Below are 21440 nucleotides of genomic sequence, written 5' to 3'. Positions count from 1 at the left end.
GGCCGGTTTCTGGTCGGGTTGTTGCCCATCACTATGACAGGAGAAACACCTCAGCAGTTTTACCACAAAATAGAAGTTTCTTTGAAGACCAGCTCATTTCTTACCTGTTTTATTTTTACTGCAATCCAACACAACAGTTTCAAACTGTAACTGAATGTTAAACTTATATCTGCACCGCATTCTATTACCCAACCACTTCCAGATGGTAGCAAGGTAACCCAAACTGCTTTGAGTAAGACTCACAAGACACTAAGCAACAAGGGTAATATAACAAGAATCCTTTTTATGCCTTGATCATATTTAAAAATCTAAAAGTTTTAATATATATCATTTCCTGTTCACATAGGGCTCTGAATTCCAATTTTGCACTTTAGCATCTTTCATATTTTAATTATTTTAGAGTAAAATTTTCTACTCTTTACATGATAGAAATTTGGAATATAATATTTTGAATGGGATGATTTTATTTCAAAATGCAGCTTGTAGGGAAAGGTATAAAAGGTTTTCTTTCTAAAAATTATACATGTGGTCCCTCCTAAAATAATGGCATAGCTGCATCCCTTTATGACCCAGATGTGGATGAGTACCTCCCTGCAAGACAAAACATGCACCATTTAGCAAAACATCTGCTGACCCCTGGAATTCACCAAGTTTACTCAGCATAAAATCTAAAGGAGAAAACAGGGTTTTTAATTTCTAGGATTTTGCATGTTAATATTTTATTTTCCCCTTATGGATCTCATATTTATTTATTTATTATGTGAATTTTGCGTCTTTTAACCTGGTGGCAGCACTGTGAAATATCACAGGCTTTTTACACGGTATTTCTCTAACAAGCCAACTAGGTACAAACAGGATTTTTATATACATTTGTAAATTTTAGTGGGGGGTGGTTGAGTTGAGAGAAGGAAAAATAAAAGGCAAATACTACATTTGTATAAGGTTTAATTCACATCATTCGTACAATCCTGTGCTGTTGGCATATGTCTCAATAAATAGGATTCAAAAAGAAATTATTGCAATGTAAAAATAGTTTCCCTGAATTCACATGCTTTTTACTATTCCCAGGTCTCAAAATGGCTTTTAAAATTATTTTTCAGACTCTTAGAACCATGTACCCCATATTGTGATAGGATATGTTTCCCTGCCCTGCTCCCTAGAGTGGAGCTGGAGAGAAAGGAAGTTGAGACAGCTTGGCACCACACTAGTCTGAAAGAGGTCCAACTTGAGAGATTCACTTTTGTTGCCAGAGAAAAAGCAACATGAGAAATTAAAGGGCAAAAAAAGGCTGCAGAGTTTAAGCCTGAGAAGAAAGCCCACAAATAAACAAATAAGCAGGTGAAACCTATTCATCCAGCAAAAAAATACCTGAATGACTACCACACCAACCACTGTTCGAAGCATCAGGGATAACAGCTCAGAACAGTCAATGCTTCCATGGAGCTATGTTGTAGAAGTTATACTCTCCAGATGATGCCCATTTTCCAGACTAGGCCTTCTCTGGAACCTTTTGTTCTTCAGGTAGCTCTGGGCATATTCTCAATACAGTGGAAGAAAAAAAGCCTAATAAAAACATAGAATCCACTATTACAGATCAAAACCTTTCCTTCTAGGAATATGTTATAGAGTTTCATTTTTTAAATTATACATAAAATAACAGTAGTAACCACAGCTGACAAGCTCCCAAAGCACATGATGAAACACTACCCTCCGATGACCTTACCAACTAGGGAGTGTGGATTCTGCAATACGGGCTAAAACGTTCAATCTGATTTCAAGCCCTGGGATGAGTTCTCGATACTCTTGCTTCTTTAAGACAAAGATTGAAACTATCTAAAATGTGATTGTGAAGTACATGCTGACATGGAAAAATGTCCATGATACATTGTTAAATGAAAAATAGCAAGTTACAGGGCAGTACCTAAATATAACTTCACTTATTTCTCTTTAAAGACAAAAACTTATTGAGAGTATATTGAAGATAAAGAAGGGAAAAAAAATCAACAAGCAAAAAACCATATGTTATTTATCCTATTAACATTTGCTGATGCTTCAAAATATGTATATTGTCTTATAAAAAATAAGACCTTTCAAAATTGACCAAAGAGATCTCATAATGAGATCCACTTATTCCTGAATTAGGACAGGAAAAAGGAAAAGGGGGGAAATTAGGAATATAGACCAAGTGAGGGGAAAGTCAAGTTGGCTTTCATCATTATGATTAACCGTAGGCATCTACTGAAAATGAACTATTTAAATATTTACAATTTGATCCTTATTTCATACATATATGTTGCAATTAAGAAAAATTAGTAACCTTTGAAGAAAGATGAAAAACAACCAATGTCCATCAGTAGTTAATGAATTCTAATTGGTATTGCTATTATTAACATAGTAATTTTATCTATAAAACTTCATTAAAGTACTTAAAATCACAACTAATTATTAATACAAATAGTTATGCAAGTTAGAAAATTCCATTGTCCATTAAATTTAAGCACTTAAAATTTAAATGGTCTAAAGGCAAGGCTAGTTAGGTCAATTCTGAGGTATCATTATTATCGAAAACTTTTATTAAACTAAATCCAAAAGATGATACCTGTTGCAAAAAACAAATGCAACAAGCGGTAGTAAACTAAAGCTCAACAATGCCCTGCAGTCTCTTATGCTATGACTAGAATTCCCCAAATCTTTAAAGAGAGTGGGAGAAGGATATTTTCCTAGGGGGAATCCACTGTAGTCAGTTAGTGCTTCTTACCTGCCTCATCTTCCTATTTTTCACTGATAGGTCCCTCACCTGGCATCAGCTTCTTACTGCCCTCTGCTGGCTAGGTGTGAATTTAGGTTTTTTGTTGTTTTTTTTTTTTTTTTTTTTTACCATTTCTGTTTTATACAAGCACAATTTTACTAGACAAGTTTGATTCAAAAAACAAAAATTTTTAAAAATAATTATATTAATGACACTCAAAATTAACTCTAAGAATGTCCTGTACCATTATTTCCCTTCTTTAATTAAAAATGTTTTTACTGCAAAAGCAATACATGTTGACTAAAGAGAATAGAAAAACAAGTAAATAAAAACCTTTCCAGAACGATTAACACTTTGATGTATATCCTTTCAACTTCTCTGTTGGCATGCACCTTTGCACAATTTTTTTAAGAGACAGGGTCTTGCTGTATCGCCATGACTGGAGTGCAGTGGTAAGACCATAGCTCAACACAGCCTCAGACTTCTAGGCTCAAGTGATCCTCCCACTTCAGCCTCCTGAGTAGCTAGGATTACAGGTACACACCACCATGTCCAGCTAAATTTTTTTTGTAGAGATAGGATCTCTCTGTTGTCCAGGCTTGTCTTGAACTCCTGGCCTCAAGCGCTCCTCCTGCCTTGGCTTCCCAGAGTGCTGGAATCATAGGCATGAGCCACTTCACCCAGCCTATATTCTTTTCTTTTTCTGTAGATTTTACAAAATGCTATTGTACATGTTTTGAACATTGCTTTAAAAAAAAAATATTCCTATTAACAAATGTCCTTCCATACTGTCCATTTTTCTATGGCATCCTAATGTTCCATTATGTAAATAATTTCACTTAATCATTCTCCTTAAACCAACAAAAGTATGAATGGCTCTGTGATTAATATACTTACAGCTACCTATCCTTTTATTTGAAATTGGTCTAATAAATGTGTTCTCTAAAGACATTCCAAATTAATACTTTACAAAGTATTCTCCCTTTATCATCAAAAAATGAAAAGCTAACAGAACCTCATGGATTGGCAGGGCCCCAGGATCACCAGGGTCTCCACCTTTACAGGCTTTAACTCAGTTTGGTTAGTTCAAGGGCAGGGGGCAGAGGATCCCCGAAAGACTGAGAAACACAATAAAAACATTGTCTCTCTTCTGCAGCACATTTCCTTCTGAAAGCCAAGGCACTGTGGAAACCAAATTAGGAGTGTGATAATCAGTCATTGAACATGGAGCAAAAGGAAAAAAAAAAAGTAGAAAAATACTCTTAATGGATGTTTCATGCAAAGTAGGCGAGAGCTTAGAAAACTGCCCCATCCATGTAGGAGAAGAATTCTTAAGGGGAAGATTCACCCTTCTCCCTAGTTACTAAGCCTTTTCAAACAAGTGTCAGATTTTTATGCAACTTTCATCAGCAAAGATTAGGGTCCATAGACTGAAAAAAAACCTGGTTGAAATATCTCGCTTGTGAAGAGCGATTTGAACTGAGATGTGCTAATGCCATGTTTTTTAAAAAGGATTCACGATTTTTGCCTGGGGAGCCTTGTTCCCAGTCCTTCTGAATACTCTTGACATGTCAATACTTACATGCCCCAAACCCTACATACCTGATCACCCTTTAGAAGATTCTTCAACTTCAACCTCAATGACCCTTCCACCCTCAGCACCTGGCCACCAGCATGAGTCAGACTTCATTCAACAGGCTCTGTAGAGGGGGATCAGAGAGCCTGGTGGCCTCTCTCCTGGGCATCTCCTTAGCCCAGCCATGCTGCCTCTATTACTCTCACTGAAACTAGATGCCAGTTCTGTTCTGGCACGTGGACTGAGCTTTCTGAAAATGCCTGGCTGGGAAGACAACGTCCTGCCCCACTCAGTCTCCTCCTGGAGTGGTGCAAGTTGCGATCTTATTTCCCCTCCTTGACCAGATATTCTTCCCTTCCCTCCATGGTTCTCAGGAGTGCATGTACTTAACGTATTTCTTGAGCCTCTGTTTAAAAGTACATTCAACTAAAAAGATACAAGCTCCATTTTAAGGGATAGATCAGTTCGCAGTAAGACCAAAAGATGTCCTCACACTTTTCTAGGGTTAACTCCTCCATCTATATGCTTCCATTGCCTCAACAATGGTTAAGACTGACAAATTCTTTTTAATAGCAGCATACATAACAGCCTTTTTACAATCTGTGAACGTCCCAATTCATTTTTCTAAAGCACTTATTGTGGCTTACCAGAAATATATAGAATACACTTTAATAAGATCAGGACGAGGCAAAAAGAAAATGAAACATTTGGCTTAGGAATTTCTCATAGACAAGGTAAAGAGGGACTCACCAGTGTCATTGTCCATGGGAGCAATAAACACCAAGGGCTTGACTCAGATATCGTTTTTTGGGTGAATGAGTAAAGTCTTCAACAAGATTCTGAGCATACACAACTAGTTTCATAAAACTAATTTTCCCCAATAAAAAAAAAATGAAGACATCTGATTCTGCCCTGACACATTAACTTTGATGAGCTCCCCCATAAATCCCACATAAACTATACGGGTAAATCACAGGGTTTAAGTTACACTTGAGCTGAGTTTTGAAGGATAAGACATCCAGCTGGAGAAAAGGTACTTCAGACAGAAGCAGAAATGACCAGGTGATTATGAAGAGCTGGGCATGTTCACTTTTTAACTCTGGAAAGTAACTGAGGTGGAACGAATTACAGCATGAAAGTCATCTGGATGAACCTCTATGATGGCTGTAAGACAAGGTAGAAGCAGGAGTTGACATGTCCTCTGACGGAGGAAACTGGAATTGTAAGGAGTAAAAGCGGTAATGGATGTGAATGGTGCAGTATAGTGTATACCAGTGTTCTTCAATAACAAAAATGTTAAGATGGTAAAGTTCACTTCAAGGCATACTTGAAGTGCAAGTAGATGCACATGTGAAGCTGTCTAGTACATACTGTAATCAGTCTAGAGTTGATCAAAGTAAGAAAATTAAGTAGATTTGGAAATCATAGGAGGCTATGGGAGAGGGAGAATGCCCCAGGAACACTGCAGAGAAGTAAACTAATCCCAGCCTGACCTCTGGAAATTACAATTGAAGGGAGGGCAGAGGGAGTGACATAAGGGACTGAATGTGGCAAAGGTTAAAGTAGGTGAACACAATACAGGGCATATAAAAAAAAAAAAAAAAAAGAGGCTGACAAGCATGGTGGCTCACACCTGTAATCCCAGCACTTTGGAAAGCTAAGGCAGCAAGATCCACTTTTAGCCAGTTCAAGACCTGCCAGGGTAACCAGGTCTCCACAAAAACCAAAACAATTAGCTAGGCTTTGTGGCACACACCTGTAATCCTAGCCACAGAGGCAGTTGAGGCAGGACTGCTTGAGCCCAGGAGCTAAAGGCTATAGCGAGCTATTATCTCACCACTGCACTCCAGCCTGGCCAAGAGAGTCAATTCTTACATTTTGCAGCTGAGGCTACAATGAATATACAAACATTGAAACAAAGAAAAACTTATGATTCTGAGCAGGTGGGAGGGTAAAACTCTCGGAATGGCCATATAGCATTGGCTGGAAAGTTTTCCTAATCTCAAAAAGGAGCAAGTTAAAAAAAGGAACACTTGACAGCATCTCAAAAATAGCAATTTAGAATTTTTAACAGTGCTATTCAAAAATAACAAATTTCCCTACCCTGAACGGCAGGATTTCCCGTAAGAGGTTAGAAAACAAAAAAGATATTTACCTGTTTTCCCTTCTATTGTATTACAGCTCTAATAGTACCAGATAGAATAGGCAGTGTTAAACAATTGTCCTTACAAAAACCAAATAAAATAGCACCTGAAGTTGACAGATTAAATGTTACCGAGTAATCCCAAGTCACACCATCTAATGGGTATACCCATACATTGAACATTATACCCATAAAAACATTAGCTGTACACCTTCCTGTTTTACATCAGTGGCCACTCAATCCACTACAGTGAAAACATGGTTTACTAAGGCCAACCACCTTTTGGTTAGATTATCACAATGCTTAAAAGCACCTAGCTATCCAGCATAGAAGGCACTACTTTATGGTAAATCCTGGATAAAGGCCTTACACCTGTAAATACCCAAGACGCAAAGAAAAAGCATTCAAAAACCAGGTTTAGCCCAAGTACATGGCCTTAAGACACCTTAACTACACAGAAATTTGACACGCTTGGGTACCATTTCTCTCCCTGCTGAGGTTCCTAGGGACTGGGATATATTAAAATATCACTTGTTTCTCTGCAAACCACTAAAGTCAGTGAAACCTCTGGTAGCTATGACCTTCACTATAGGAACATCCATAAGCATTCCTGGATACCATGCACTTCTAGTAACCCAGTCTAAATTTGATCCTGCCCACCTTTGTACTTTCCTGACTTTGCTGCTCACTGTCCCAACATAGGATTACAATCTATTAACACCCACTTACCTAACTTCAGCCTTGCCCCAGGCTCTAGGTTGGTCTAGTCAGTGATAAATGCCCATACCCAAGTAGACCTGGCTGTTACCAGGGATCTCACAGCAGGTCTATCTTTCCTTAGGATGTCCATGTTTTAACTGTCCCAACACTGTCACTGATTAGCCTTTCATTTAGAAGGGTCAAATAGGCAGTTGTTTCTTCACTTAATTTGCAGTAATCACTGTGCAATTATCTTTCCCTTCACCAACAGGGACCACACATTACTACTCCAAATAAAAAGTCAGAGATAAGGAACATGAACCAAAGTTTTTATTCGTTCACTTCTTGCATTTGAAGTACTCTTCGATGACATCCTTGGCCTGAGATTCTTTGCCATAGTCCTTTAAAAAAAATTACACGCAATTTCTTATTAACATTTATAAATTTCACTAAGTTCTTAGCACTACTCACAGTGAAGCTTTAATAATTAACTATGTCTTATGAAAATATATCCCATCATTAAAATTTATTATAGCCATTTTCAGGGACCTTAACAACTTCAATGTCCTTAAGGCTCGTAACATGGCTTTACTATTGCCAGCTTTGTTAAAATTTCTGCAGAAACACATTCAGGTAAGCAGATTCATTGACTGGCTGCTAAATCATTAACTATCAATCTTTTTTAAAATGCAGGAGATATTTTTAAACCCTTTGAGATTATTTTTTCCTTTAAAGGGTCCTCAAACTTATTTCAATACACGGTTTCGCGGTTAGCTAGCACAAACTTCACCCCAAAGATAAAGTTACTTACCTTAACTACTACACAACTGCAACCAACCACCTTGCGGGGTTTCCCTTCTCTGTCAATTTTACAAAGGCCTACCCATTCCCCTAGTTTCTTATTGTCATCAACCTATTGGGGGAATTAGAAAAAAAAAAAATCACATTAGTAGGCATTAATGCTACTGACAATAATTAAACCCAAAAGGTGGCTGCAGTCAGAAGGGTGACATGGCAGTTTCCTCACAGCAGTTCAGTAGAGGGAGCCAGTTGTCATCATGTACAGCACAAGAGATCACCTATACAAGCACTCTACCTTATTTTTGTTCTATATCAACATCCAAATAAGCATTGAGTTCTGCAGGTACAAAATGCTTCTACAATTAGCCTTAACACGGCCCACAATGTGAAGTCCATAAATGTTCACACCTGCAGAAAGCAGTAGCCTGAGAACTGGCAGAACTTACATTGGTGTGACAAATATCACACTATGGATAACGCTAGTTCCAACATACGACCCTTAAATAGTCCAATTCTCACAACACTAAAGCATCTACCAATAGTTCAGACACATCAAATTAGATGAATAACTTACCTTAATTAGGTTGATTTGGTGTTCAGCACAAAGGGCCTCCACCAACTTGACATACATGGGCTCATCACAGTTGGATGCAAGCACACAGAGATGGGCTTGGCGCCTGAAATTCAAAATGCAAAGAAAATGAAGTTATAATCCAGGTCTAAATCCATCACCCTTTCAACTTATTGGAAAACATATCATAAATGTATACACAACTGCTTAAAAGTCTGCTCAATATGGTACAGCAAATACTATTTTCTTCACTTGTCTATCTATAGAACACTAAATCTTCAGTAAGATTTCTTTCCCCAACATACCAGGGGAATTGAAAAACGTGGCCAAAACAAAACCACGGTAAACTTTCTAGTAAACCAGTCTCATACCCAAAGAGACTGTTATATCAACTACAAAGTAAGAGTTGTGATGTTACTGGTCCGAACATTGAATAAATACTGTGCAACACCGCCAAGTTGTAAATATTACAGAAGATTCACACAAGGACCTGCTGTACCACATCAAACAAAAGTACTGTTTCCATGGGATACAACTGGCTAGTTTACACCAAAGCAATCGGTTTAAAATGCATTTAAACTCAGCTCAAATATTGTTTTGCCAATGTAATCATCCTAAAGAGCATCAGAACCAGCCTAACCCAAATATTTTCACAAGTATTCCAGATTCAAACAAATTTCCACAGCTACTATACTTACTAAATTCATCTAGGAGCAATTATCAGCACAAAGCTCCCTTAGTTTAACTAAATGTTTTGCAAACTGCTAAATGAAACGAGGCTCTCCAATTATCATCCAGAAAAATGTAAAATTAACTCCACAACCTACAGGTTTGTCAGACTGTTACGTTTCACTCATAAAACGAGTGAAGGGGTATCCGACAATTCAAGTCATCATTCAAACACTGTAGTTTTACTTTGGCTAAAAAACAAGTACTTATCCCCACTCCAAACGACAACCCACACGTTTTAAGTGGGCCATATAGATCTGAGTTCCGATACCTTTTCCTAGGTTTCCTGTAGGACGGATACGGATGCCACTCAGAACTTTTGTTCTAACACCATGAACTTCACGCTTTCTTCCCTCGGTTGCAGTTTTGCTCCGGTTGCAACAACCCACAGTATTGAGACTGATACACGTACTTGTCTAAGGCTTTGGCAGCCTCGCGAATTCCACGTGCAAGGCCATCGTGGATGAGGGCGGTCTTCAGCACCTCTTGTAAAGCAGTATTAACGTCCATTACACCTCCAGCAGCAATGCTGAAACACGACAAATCAGAACGACCGGTTAAAATCCTCGCACCATTTAACGCCTTAGCGTCTGCAGAGGCAAAGGCGACGTACGACTGGCGCGCTTACGGGCGATTCGGCCCACGCCTCAGTCGTACGCCAACCCCAGCCCTTGGGCTCACCCTTCCTCGGCCATGGCGGTGGGTTACGCGTGAAGCCGAATCTTGAAAGCACTGGAAAAAAGGCAAAATAAACAAACAAAAAAATAACTTATCAAGGAGCTCAGCTTTGACATAGATACCCACCAACAATCCCAGCCAGGACACGCCGAGCCACGAACCACCACCACTAGACTCCCCGTAAAATCGTCCAACTCACCACAAGCCTCCGCCTCCGCACGGCTCGGCGGCGGCAGGGAAAGAGGCCGCAAGCGCCCGCATGACGGTATTTAAGGGCTTTCAGGCCCCCTGTGCGCATGTGCACTCCTTCCCATGAAAGAGGTGGCTCTCGCGGTGCCGGGTCTCGGAGTTTGTGTTTCCGGATTGAGGCAGTTCTGAGGCAAGAGGACTAGGAGTCTCTGTCTGTGCTCGGCCAGTCCTTGGCGCGCGCAACAGGCATCACGCGGGCAGCCTCGCGTCCTCCTTCATCGCCGTGGGCGTGGCTTGCGGAGGCCCAGAAAGCTCTTTCTACGGAGCGCGAGAGAAGCCAAATGCAGGTGTCCGCGTGGTCTTCTGAGGCCCCGCAACCCTAGCTCCTTCAAAACGCTAGTTTAACCCTTTCCACAGCACATGATGATTTACAGTCGACTCCACTAGATTGAGCATTCCTGAGGAGCACACTTTGTTCCTTCGCTTCTAAGTCACTTTGCGTGACCGTTAATGTGTCATTGTGTGGGTGATCCTCATCTTTGTTTTCCTAAGAGGAGAACCAACATGTTTTCACTATTTCCAAGCACTTCCCAAATCCCACTCTCCTAGCATGTGTTGGCAAATTGGACCCTCCAGCGTAGTAGTCGGTTCTGGTTTCTAAATACAGTCGGAGAGTAGGTTCTAAACGAAGTTTTTTGTTCTTGTTTTGTGTTGAATACTTGATTGTGCCCTAAATTCGTAGTCCGCGCAAATCAGGATTTTTTTAGCTGCATTTTAAACACCTAACATGTGCCTGACACAGGGATGGGGTCTGGGACTACAGAAATGAAAAACGTAGTTTTTGAGAAATCCCATGCCGCATTTTTCATCCAGGACCTGGAGGAGTTAGGGATGGAATTCGTGAACCCCAAATCTCCAATTTTTTCCCCGGAAGCAAAGTTTTAAATTTTGAAGTGATGGGCAATTCCCCTACCCGCACTTCCAAAGCAAAGGCACGAAACACAGCTGAATGCTATCAGTACTTTTTTTTCGTTTGCTTTAGCTTCCTTTCATGATAAGTCGCCAAGCCACTCAGCAATTATTAAGCGCTTGGTATGTGCCAGCACTGTGGATACAGTGAACAGCTCGTGACAGACTTACGCTGTAAAGAAAACAAAAATGGGTAGCACAGTAATAAGAGTGCTAGGGAGGGTTAACCAGAATAGAGACATACTGGAGTTTTAATATATTGATACGGCTCATATTTAGCTTTTGAAATGCTTTCAGTTTCATTTTTTAAAATGTTGAACCTGCTTTTCTCCATCAGTAACTCATGCAAATGTTCATTGAGCTTTTGCTTCAAAGAAAAAAAAAAAGGCATAGAGTTTATAATGATGAGAATTATTCTTTCTCCTCTGCATTTTTTGGTAGGATTAAGATTTGAGCCAAAGATTAGAATATCTCAGGGCCACAGGGGACACACGGGGGACTTCGGGGCATGGAGTTAGGAAATAGGCGTGATGTGGAAAGGTAAGAGGACTTCAGGCTTGTGGCAGCGTTTGTAAAGGGCTTAAAAAAAAAAAAAAAAAAGGATTCCAAACAAGTGAGCATAGGAGGAGAGGAGAGGGAGTATTCTAAGTGGACAAAGGTGTAAGGGCCAAGACATGAATGCCTTTCTTGGCTTTTTTGGAGGTTACCATAACACATTTGTATTTTTGAAAGAGAATGTGGTAAATATTGTTTCAGCACATTTGTCATTATCTAAGGTACATAAAAGTTAATATGCTAAGTATATTAGATTTCCTCCCCTGAAAAAATTTTAAGAAAGAAGCAGGGAATTTGGGAAAGATTTGGAAAACCTAAATGGGGAAAATAATCATTGCCAAACAACATATTTATGTGGGAGGAAAATGTTAAAGAGCCTTTTAACTTACGTGGTTATTCCCAGCATAGTACCAACCAACTCAGACTTGTTTTCCGTCTTCTAGCAACCCTTACTCTGTTCTGTTGACCCAGATATCATGGACCTCTACCTTAATGCCACTTAAATCCAATGATATAAGCAGCTCTAACCCCCCCAAAGGAAGTTAAAAGGGCACACTGGTGAAACAATGATGCTTTCATAGAGATTCTCTAAGTTCATTTTTTTGAGATTACTTCCTCTCAATTTGAGGTATTGGCAAAGGTGGCAGACAATACTAAACAGAGGTTAGTGCCCAGTCACTCTTACACCAGCAGATTATAACTCTTACATAGTATACACAAATATGAGTCTGAAATACATAATGAAAAATAAATGTATTCTAAAGTTTGTTTTAGGAACAATAATGATAATGGTAGGTAATTCTGTTTAGCATTTTCTACATTCCAGGTAACATGCTAAATTCTTATGATATATTTTGTCCCTTGACTGTCATAGAGACCCTATGTGGTAGTGCCAGTACCACATAGCAAGCAACGAAACCAAGGCTTAGAGAGTTGCCCAAGATCACACAGCTAATAAATGTGGAAGCTGGTATTTAAGCCCAACAGACTTCAAAGCCCCTGTCCCTAACCCTTCAGCCATTTAAATGATTGCCCAAATGTGGGAGAGAGATCTCTGGGAATTCAAAGATGACTCTTTACATCTCACATTTGGCAATGATACAACTGGCCCTATCTCACTGTGCTAAAAAGTTGCATAGATGGAGAAAGGGAATGTTGCTGTTAGGCAGAAAAAGAGAGAGAGGTAGAAATTTGGATTTCCGAATCATCTAGGTGTACATGTTGTATAGTTTGCTAGGGCTGCCATAACAAAGCACCACAAACTGGGTGGCTTAAACAGCAGAAATTGAACATTTCATAGTTCTGAAAGCTAGAAATCTGAAATGAAGATGTGGACAGGGTTAGTTCCTTCTGAAGCTGTGAGGAAGAATCTGTTACATGCCTCTTTCCTAGCTTCTGGAGGTTTCTTGGCAATCTTGTTGTTCCTTGACTTGTGTTAGCATAACTCCAATCTTCACATGACATTCTCCCTGTGTGCATGTCCGGCTTTGTGTCCAAATTGTTTCTTTTTATAAGAATACCAAAAGCTGGGCATGGTGGTGCATGTCTGTAGTCCTAACTGCTTGGGAGGCTAAGGCAGGAGGATGGCTTGAGTCCTAGAGTTCAAAGCTGCAGTGAGCTATCATCACGCCTGTGAACAGCTACTGCATTCCAGCCTGGACAACATAGGAAGACCCCATCTCTAAAAAAGAAAGAAAGACTACCAGTCATATTGGATTAGGGGCCCATCTGCTCCAGTCTGACCTTATCTTAACTAATTATTAATACATCTACTACAACCCTTTTCCAAATAATGTCTGGTTCTGAGGTGCTGGGAGTTAGGACTTCAACATATGAGTTTTATGGGAACACAGTTCAACTCATAACAGATGCCAAAGAAAGAGGAAATGTAGAACAGATTAAATGATAGAAAGGATCTTCGAGTTGAACTGTAAAAAACTTTCTTGAAAGACCAAAGCTGGGAAGAAAAGCTGAGCCAATGCATATTAAAGATTTTGTGTCTTGGAGTGGTCAGGACTCACCTGAACTGAGTTAAAATTTCAGCTCACTTTGTGGCCTTTGGCAAGTTATTTACATTTCTGAGCCAGTAAAATGGTAATAATGCTATAATACTGTTGTGAGGATTAAATGAGATGGTTGTTTCAAGTGTTTACCATTGTGTCTGTAAAGTAATTTACCTTATAAAGAAGTTCATATGAAAATATATGGAAAGGTCCTTGCATATTACTTTTCTCCTCTCCTAAACCATACAGCACTTAAAACAGTGACTTGCATATTGGAGGCACTAAAATGAGTTCATTGAATAAAATAAAATTAAAGAAGCCTGTGGAATACATGTCATAGTTAAAGGAAAGCCATGTTGATAACTACTATCATAAATTAACGTCTGTTGTGAGTTAGCTGGAGGCTTTGAGCATCCCTGAAAACCACTTTTAATTTGAAAACTTTTAAAATGTCCCTACCTTTGGGGGTAGAAATTAAATACAATGGGTGGAAATAAGTGCTAAGAAATAGGAGAAAAAACTAAAAAATATTATCCTGCTGCAGCTCAGGAATATATAGGTCTAACCTTCATTTATTATAGAATGTAGTTTCAAGCATGCTGAAGAAAAATTGCTCACAGTTCAAGAAAGGTTTGGATAGAATCCCATTATGTCAAAGGAAGAATCAAAGGAGAAAAAGAATTGGTAAGGGAAAAAAATAAAAAAGAAAATAAGAAAGTAGGTGGATGAGTCCAAGTGGAATAGAGTAATAAAGGCAGTTGGTAGTAGCTTGTAAAGTTAATACGTAAAGACTTTAATTTCAAAACCCAGTTTATTAAAGGGAAGAAAAGGTCATGGGGGAGAATGGAGCTAGATTATTATATAGCTAAGTATGAAACCTATGCCAATAGTTTTTATATTTTGAGGGTTTTGTGTAATTCTCATCCAAGTTCTCATAAATCTTACTAAGAATGTTTCTTTACTTGTTTCTATTGCTTCTAGAAGAAGCTATCCAGAACTGTTTGGGTGCTGTAGCTGCTTACTATAGGGCTGTGGGAACTAACATACTGTGGATGATAATTAGAGATAATACAGTTTATAAATAGACCAATTAAAGACCAGCAACACAGTAATTTATAAGTGAAATAAAGAGTAGTGGCTGATAGAGCAAAGTCTAAATTGACACTAAATTTGTTCCTTTGGGATATAAGGAGGGCCTGAGTGTGTGGGATTCCAGCCCCCCATGCTGCTTCCTATAGAGTAGCTCTACTGTTACCTGAGTAACATTTCTTTTGAAAATGGGATTCTTTTTTTTAGTATATAATTTTATTTTAATTGTATAATAAAAACCAAAATTTACCATCTTAACTATTTTTAAGTATACAATTCAGTAGTGTTAAGTGTATTTACATTATCGTGTAACAGACTTCCAGAATATTTTCGTCTTGCAAAACTGCAACTATACTCATTAAACAAGTCCCCATTCTTATCTCCCACTAGTCCTTGGCAACAATCATTCATTCTGCTTCTATGAATTTGACTACTTTAAATATCTCATGTAAGTGGAATCATACAATGTTTATCTCTTTATGACTGGCTTATTTTATGACACTTAGCATAATGTCCTCAAAGTATATCCAGGTAGCATGTGACAGGATTTCCTTCCTTTTAAAATGTGAATATTTCATTGTATGTATATACCACACTGAAAATGGATTTTTGATGCTATAGAAAATGTGTTTGATAATTGCACTTCTTATTAGAGAATCATTAAAATGAAGCCAGTATCACTCCTATCCTGAGAACTGGAGCTACATTATCAAAAAAAAAAAAAAAAAAGTCCTACTTATATAACTGGTCTAACCCCAAAAATAAATATGTAAAGGGAGACTTTTATTCAAGGATTCTTTGATATAGATTCTCCCTTCTATCATGTTCTGACTCTCTAGCATTGATCAAGAGACTTTCAGTCTCTGGGCCTCAAGTGCTTCCTCTGCAAAATGAAATAGGGAATTGAACGAGATACCCTTAAGCACTTTTTTTGGTTTTGGCATTCTATGTCATTATTTTGAAACAAGTTTAGCTGTTAATAAATGGTGAAAATCTATGCTGTCTGACACATTTGTTTTCTGATTTCACCTGACTTCAGCTACATGACACTGAGCTGTAGCTACTGCCCCCTTCCTTCTCATGTCTCCAGCTTACAGATGGTCTATTTGGAAATGATATTTGTTGCTTTTTAAATAGGACAAGTAAGCAAATTCATTGTGTAAAATGTGGATAATACTTTATCAATTATAATTCTTTGCATGCAACAGAATGAGCTATCGCCAACATTTAAAAAATGAACTTATTAGAAAGGTACTAAATAGCTCAGAGAATAGAAGGGTTTGCTGAGCAGTCAGGTCTGGAGAATGGTAGGAATAGGATGGTTTCAGGAAACTTATCAAAGTCTTATGAGGCACTGCTTCTCAAACCGACTATCTACCTGAGGGTTTTTCATCCAATCCATCACAGATTATTAGTTTAATAAAATACAGCAGATATTAATTACTGGGAGGTTGTACAAGACTAACCTTGTTGATAACAAATGTAACTGAAAATGTTAAAAACAACTATCTGAAGACACTAGAGAGTGACCAAAAGCAGAAAGAACTTGGGGGTGGGGCTGGGGACCAACACTAGGAGGAAGAAATGGCACTGACTGATTTCTCATTTTTATGGGTTTTAGCATGAGGGCACTCCTAGTCACTGCCACATGGAGCAGCTAATAGTCGGAGTTCCTCAGTTTTACTGCCTTAAAAACCAGAGAACAAAGTTTAGAGCAACCACAGTGCTGGAAATTGAAGGAAGGAGGGAAATCCCAGAAAGGAGAGAGGTGGAGAGGGGGAAGATCAAAATTATGTGTATAAACTCTTCCTAAATCTCTGGCTCACCCCTTAACTACACATCATGGGGTAGACTCAGCAACAGCGAGGGCTAAACAAAATGCACAGAGATTTCAGCTGCTTCTTTGTTTCTTGGGGAAACAAATTGTAAAGTTTGAGTCAAGGCAGGCTGACTCTCTGCTAAAACTTTTTTTTTAATTAATATTCTTTGGAAGAATATAACTGAATCCAGAATCTCTGTGATGTATCATTAACAATGCCTTGATATGATCGAAATTATCATGACTTAATACTCAAGAGACAAGGATCCCAAGATGATCAAATGTTAAAATAGCAGACAAGAATTTTAAAGAAGCTATTAAAAATATGTTCAAGAATGTAAAAGAAATGCTCATGATGAATGAACAAAGAGTAAAAATATAAACTATAAAAGGGTCAGACATTTGAGAACTGAAAAGTAAAAATCTGAGAAATAAAAAATTCACTGGGAGGGCTCAGCAGCAGATTGGAGACTCTGAAAGAATCAGTAAACTGTAAGATACATCAATCTGAAATTATCCAACTTGAAGGACAAAGAGGAAAAAAATTGAAAAAAATGAATAGAGTTGCTGCAATGAACTGTGGGACAAATCCAAAGGTCTAACATATATACAATTATTAATAGAATTCACATGTGTAGTATATATGCAATTGGAGTGCCAGAAGGAGACAAAATAATGAGGTAGAAAAAAATATTTAAAGAAAAACATCCAAAAGTTTCCCAAATTTGGTGAAACACAGAAATTTACAGGTTCAGTGTAACCCTAAGAAGAATAAATATACACACACACACTCCTAGCACATCAATTCTTCTCTCAGCAATTGATAGAACAATTAGACCAAATAAGTAAAGTTACAGAAGATATGAACAAAACTATCACTTTGACCTAATTGACTTTTATAGAACACTATATCCAACAACTATGGAACATTATTATTTTCAAGTACACATGGTACTGTTTACAAAGACAGAATGCATGCTGGGCCATAAAATAAATTTTAAAAGATTGAATTCTTCCAGAATAGTTCTTTGACCCTAAGAGAATTAAGTTAGAAATCAATATAAAGATTCTAGAAAATCTCCAAGTAATTGGACATTATTATGGAAACACACTTATTAACCCATGAATAAAAGAAGAAAATATAAAGGAAATTAGAAAATATTTCAAACTGAATGATAATTTGCGGGATGTAGCTAAAGCAGTGCTTAGAAGGAAATTTAAAGTCTTAAATGCCAATAGTATAAAAGAGGAAAGAGCTCAAATCAATGATCTAAGCTTCCACTATAAGGAGCTTGCAAAATAAGGGCAAAGTGAACCAAAAGAAAGTAGAAGGAAGGGGAAAAAGAAGATAAAAGCAGAAATCAATGATTTAGAAAATAACTGAAAAAATCTTTGTCTCAAATTCTCTCAGGCAAATAAGTGAGAAAATTTAAAAAGCTAAAGGTTGTTTCTTTCAAAAGATTGACAATATTTATTACCTATGGTTACACTGTCTTAATCAATTTGGGCTGTAGTTAACAGAATACCATAGACTGGGTGGCTTACAAACAATAGAAATTTGTTTCTCACAGTTATGAAAACTGGAAGTCTGAGATCAGGGTGCCAGCATGGTTGGGTTCTGGTGTGGTGAGGGACCTCTGCCAGGTTGCAGACTCCTGACTTCTCCTTATATCATCATACGGGGAAAAGACAGCTAACTAGTTCTCTAGCCTCTTATATAAGAGCACTAATCTAATTCATGAGGGCTCCATTCTCAAGACCTACTTACCTCCCAAAAGCCCTACCTCCAGATACCATCATGTTAAGATTAGGGTTTCAACATACGAATTTGTGAGAAAGGGGAAGCACAGACATTCAGTCCATTGCATACACTGATTCAGAAAAAGAGAAGAAAACACAAACTTAAAATGTTAGGAATAAAGTGATAATATCATAACAGATCCTACAGACATTAAAAATTTAATAAAGAAATATAAGAAAAAGTTTTATGTCAGTAAATTTGACAATTCAGATTAAATGAAAAATTTCCTTAAAAATTTATAATTTACCAAATCTGACACAAGATAAAAAGAGGAAATCTTAATACCAATATACCTAGTAAATGAACAATTTGTTATTAACAACCTTCCTAGATACAAACATCCAGGCTCAGATAGTTTCATTGAATTCTATCAGATAATTAAGGAAAAAATAATATCAGTCTTTTACAAACTCTTCCAGAAAATACGAAAGAGAAAGGTTTTGACTTATTTTATAAGTCCAGAGTTACCCTGATACCAATGCCTGACAAAAGAAAGGAAAAGAAAAATTACATATCAACATTACTCATAAACATAGACATAAAAGTCTTTAACAAAATATTAGTAAATTGAATCCAGCAACATATTAATATAAAAAAGAGAATACATCCTGACCAAGTGGGATTTATATCAAGAATGCAAGGTTATATTAGCATTAGAAAATAGATCAGTAATTTATCATATTACAAAATAAAGAAGAAAAATCATTCATAATAAATACAAAAGTATCATTTGATAAAATTTAACACCAATTCATTTTAAAAGTCCTCAACACATTAGAAATAGAAAGAAACTTCCTTAATCTGATAAAGGCACATATGAAAAATCTACAGCTAACCTCATACTTTATGGTGAAAGACCAAATGTTTCCCCTAAGATTGGGAACAAAGTGAGGATTTTTGTTTTCACCATATCTATTCAACATTTTATTGGTCATCCTACTCAGTGTAATAAAGTAAGTGAAAGAAACAAAAGCATAAATTTCTGAAAAGAAGAAGTGAAACTCTATTCACAGATGACATGATAATTTATGTAGAAAATCTAAAAGAATCTATACAACAACTAATAGAACTAATAAGGGAATTTAGCGAGATTGAGGGATGCATTAACTTACTTTTATATATAATCAGCAAATGATTGGAAATTTAAATATAAAAAATCAAATTTAATAGTTTCTTAAATTAAGATATTTAGAAATAAATTTAGCATAATGCATGTACTACCTCTACAATGAAAACTGTGAAACATTTCTGAAAGAAATTAAAAATCTACATAAATGGGCAGATATACCATGTTCATGAATTAAAAGACTTAGTTAAAAAAAAAATTCCCAGTAAGAATCCCACCAGGTTGTTGGGAGAGATTGAATGCTGATTCTGACATTTTTATGGAAAATCAAAGACCTAGACTATTAAAACTGCTCTTGAAAAAGAAGAACAAAGTTGGAAAATTTTTATGACCTGACTTCAAACACACCAAGTCTTGATAAACAATGGAAGCAAGTGAGTGGAAGAAGCTAGCACTACCTAAAATCTCTTCTGGTGAGAGTGGCAGTATTCCAGGGGAGTAAGGATGAGGCTCTAACTACAGTGTCTTGTGCCTGGCTCCAGTGATATCAGCAACATGTACTGCCGATCTATGTCCAGCAGGATCGCAGTAGCATGTATACTAGACCATTCTGATGGTGTGATGTTAGGTAACTGGCCTGTATGTGGTGTACATGATCCTCCTGGTGATTCTATATGTTACCTAGTAATCTATGATACATTTATTTTCTGCTTAAATTAGCTAAAGTTGTTCTTTTACAACTGACTGATACAAATGCCAGGAAGAAAAATAAAGAAGGGTGAAAGGACAAAGGGTGACTGGGGCTGTATTTTGAATAAGGAGATATGAATGAATTTCTCTGAGGAGGTGGCATTTGAACAGAGACCATGTTATTCCATTTTAGTTTGAAAAGAAAAATGTTCCATATGTGTATATATGTCTAAATGATCATATAAAACTATGAACACATAATTGTGGTAGGCTGATAATGGCTTCCAAAGATATGTTCACATCCTAATCCCTGCAACCTGTAAATATTACCTTATTTGAAAAAAGGGTCTATGCAGATGTGATTAAATGGAAGATTTTGAGATGAGGAGATCATCCTGGATTATCCAGGTGGGCCCTACATGCAATTAAAATATCTTTACAGGAGAGTAGCAAAAGAAGATTACACACTCAGAAGAGAGGAGGCAAAGTGACTTCAGAGGCAGAGATCAGAATAATGTTGGCACAAAGAATGCCAACAACCACCAGAAGCTGCAAGAGGCAAGAAACAGACTCTGTCCTAGAACCTCCAGAGGGAGCACAGTCCTGCTGACACCTTGGTTTTGGCTCAATGAAACTGATGTTGAACTTCTGGCCTACAGGACCTAGTTGTCTTAAGCTACAACAGTTGCAGTGATTTTTTACAGCAGCCACAGAAAACTAACACAATAATATATTTGATTGTAACACTGATCATCTGGAGGGAGGATGGGAGCTAGATATTAGAAGTGGAGAGGTCAGGAATATGAATAGCCTTTATATAAATTAAAAATAGATGGACACAAAATAAGAATACATATTTTTTGAAGACATACATACAAAAAGATTTGCATTAAACATGCAAGAATGGTTGCTAATGGGGGAAGGGAATGGCAATGGAGAGAGAGGGAAATAGATGACAATAGAAATGAAAAATACAGTTGAAAGATTGCAAGATAAATTTGTGAAAACTTCCTATAAGATGGAGATGGAGAAAAAGAGATAGAGAAGAAAAGTAAAAGAAGAAAAAAGCAATAAGTCACCTGGCTGGGAGGTACCACGATCACAAAGGTGATTTTCCCAGGGGGAAGTGTATCCATTGCACTCCCATATGCTCACCCCTGTGTTTCCCAAATGTGGGAAACTCAACTGCATAATTTGTGGTAGTGGAGGACTGTGTTCAAGCTCTCTCCTGACATAAAAAAAAGAGTAAAAAATATGTAAAAAATTTTAAAAGCAGCAATAAGAGGACCAGTTTGAGTGACCCAACAACTGTA

At 37.5% G+C, this 21440-nt stretch overlaps 1 protein-coding gene and 4 non-coding genes across 5 annotated transcripts; 1 reads left to right on the top strand and 4 right to left on the bottom strand.

Moving 5' to 3' along the window:
• Window positions 1-7475: 7475 nt before the first annotated feature.
• RPS12 (ribosomal protein S12) lies at window positions 7476-10190 on the bottom strand. The gene is made up of 6 exons (XM_069487930.1): window positions 10146-10190; window positions 9950-10000; window positions 9681-9797; window positions 8543-8645; window positions 7979-8080; window positions 7476-7568 (listed from the first exon to the last, which is right to left on the bottom strand). The coding sequence occupies exons 2-6, from the start codon at window positions 9961-9963 to the stop codon at window positions 7506-7508; spliced, it is 399 nt and encodes a 132-aa protein (XP_069344031.1). The 5' UTR covers window positions 9964-10000; window positions 10146-10190; the 3' UTR covers window positions 7476-7505.
• Window positions 7695-7824, bottom strand: LOC138396203 (small nucleolar RNA SNORA33). The gene has a single exon (XR_011235668.1). It is a non-coding gene; the product is annotated as a small nucleolar RNA SNORA33 (small nucleolar RNA).
• LOC138396204 (small nucleolar RNA SNORD100) lies at window positions 8159-8234 on the bottom strand. The gene has a single exon (XR_011235669.1). It is a non-coding gene; the product is annotated as a small nucleolar RNA SNORD100 (small nucleolar RNA).
• Window positions 9369-9441, bottom strand: LOC138396183 (small nucleolar RNA SNORD101). Its single transcript, XR_011235648.1, has one exon. It is a non-coding gene; the product is annotated as a small nucleolar RNA SNORD101 (small nucleolar RNA).
• Window positions 10191-21198: 11008 nt separating the features above from the next.
• Window positions 21199-21358, top strand: LOC138396227 (U1 spliceosomal RNA). The gene has a single exon (XR_011235683.1). It is a non-coding gene; the product is annotated as a U1 spliceosomal RNA (small nuclear RNA).
• Window positions 21359-21440: the final 82 nt, after the last annotated feature.

This window comes from Eulemur rufifrons, chromosome 15 (assembly GCF_041146395.1).
Source record: "Eulemur rufifrons isolate Redbay chromosome 15, OSU_ERuf_1, whole genome shotgun sequence".
NCBI classification, from domain to species: Eukaryota; Metazoa; Chordata; class Mammalia; order Primates; family Lemuridae; genus Eulemur; species Eulemur rufifrons.
The sequence above is the reverse complement of the archived record's forward strand: the minus strand, read 5'-3'. Positions and strand labels throughout refer to the sequence as shown.

What these genes read in the sequence shown, in the direction of transcription:
- RPS12 (XM_069487930.1), bottom strand. An exon ending in ACCAAATCAACCTAATTAAG is followed by an intron (nt 8,081 to 8,542) that starts GTAAGTTATTCA and finishes TTCCCCCAATAG; the next exon opens with GTTGATGACAATAAGAAACT. An exon ending in GCAGTTGTGTAGTAGTTAAG is followed by an intron (nt 7,569 to 7,978) that starts GTAAGTAACTTT and finishes TTTTTTTTAAAG; the next exon opens with GACTATGGCAAAGAATCTCA.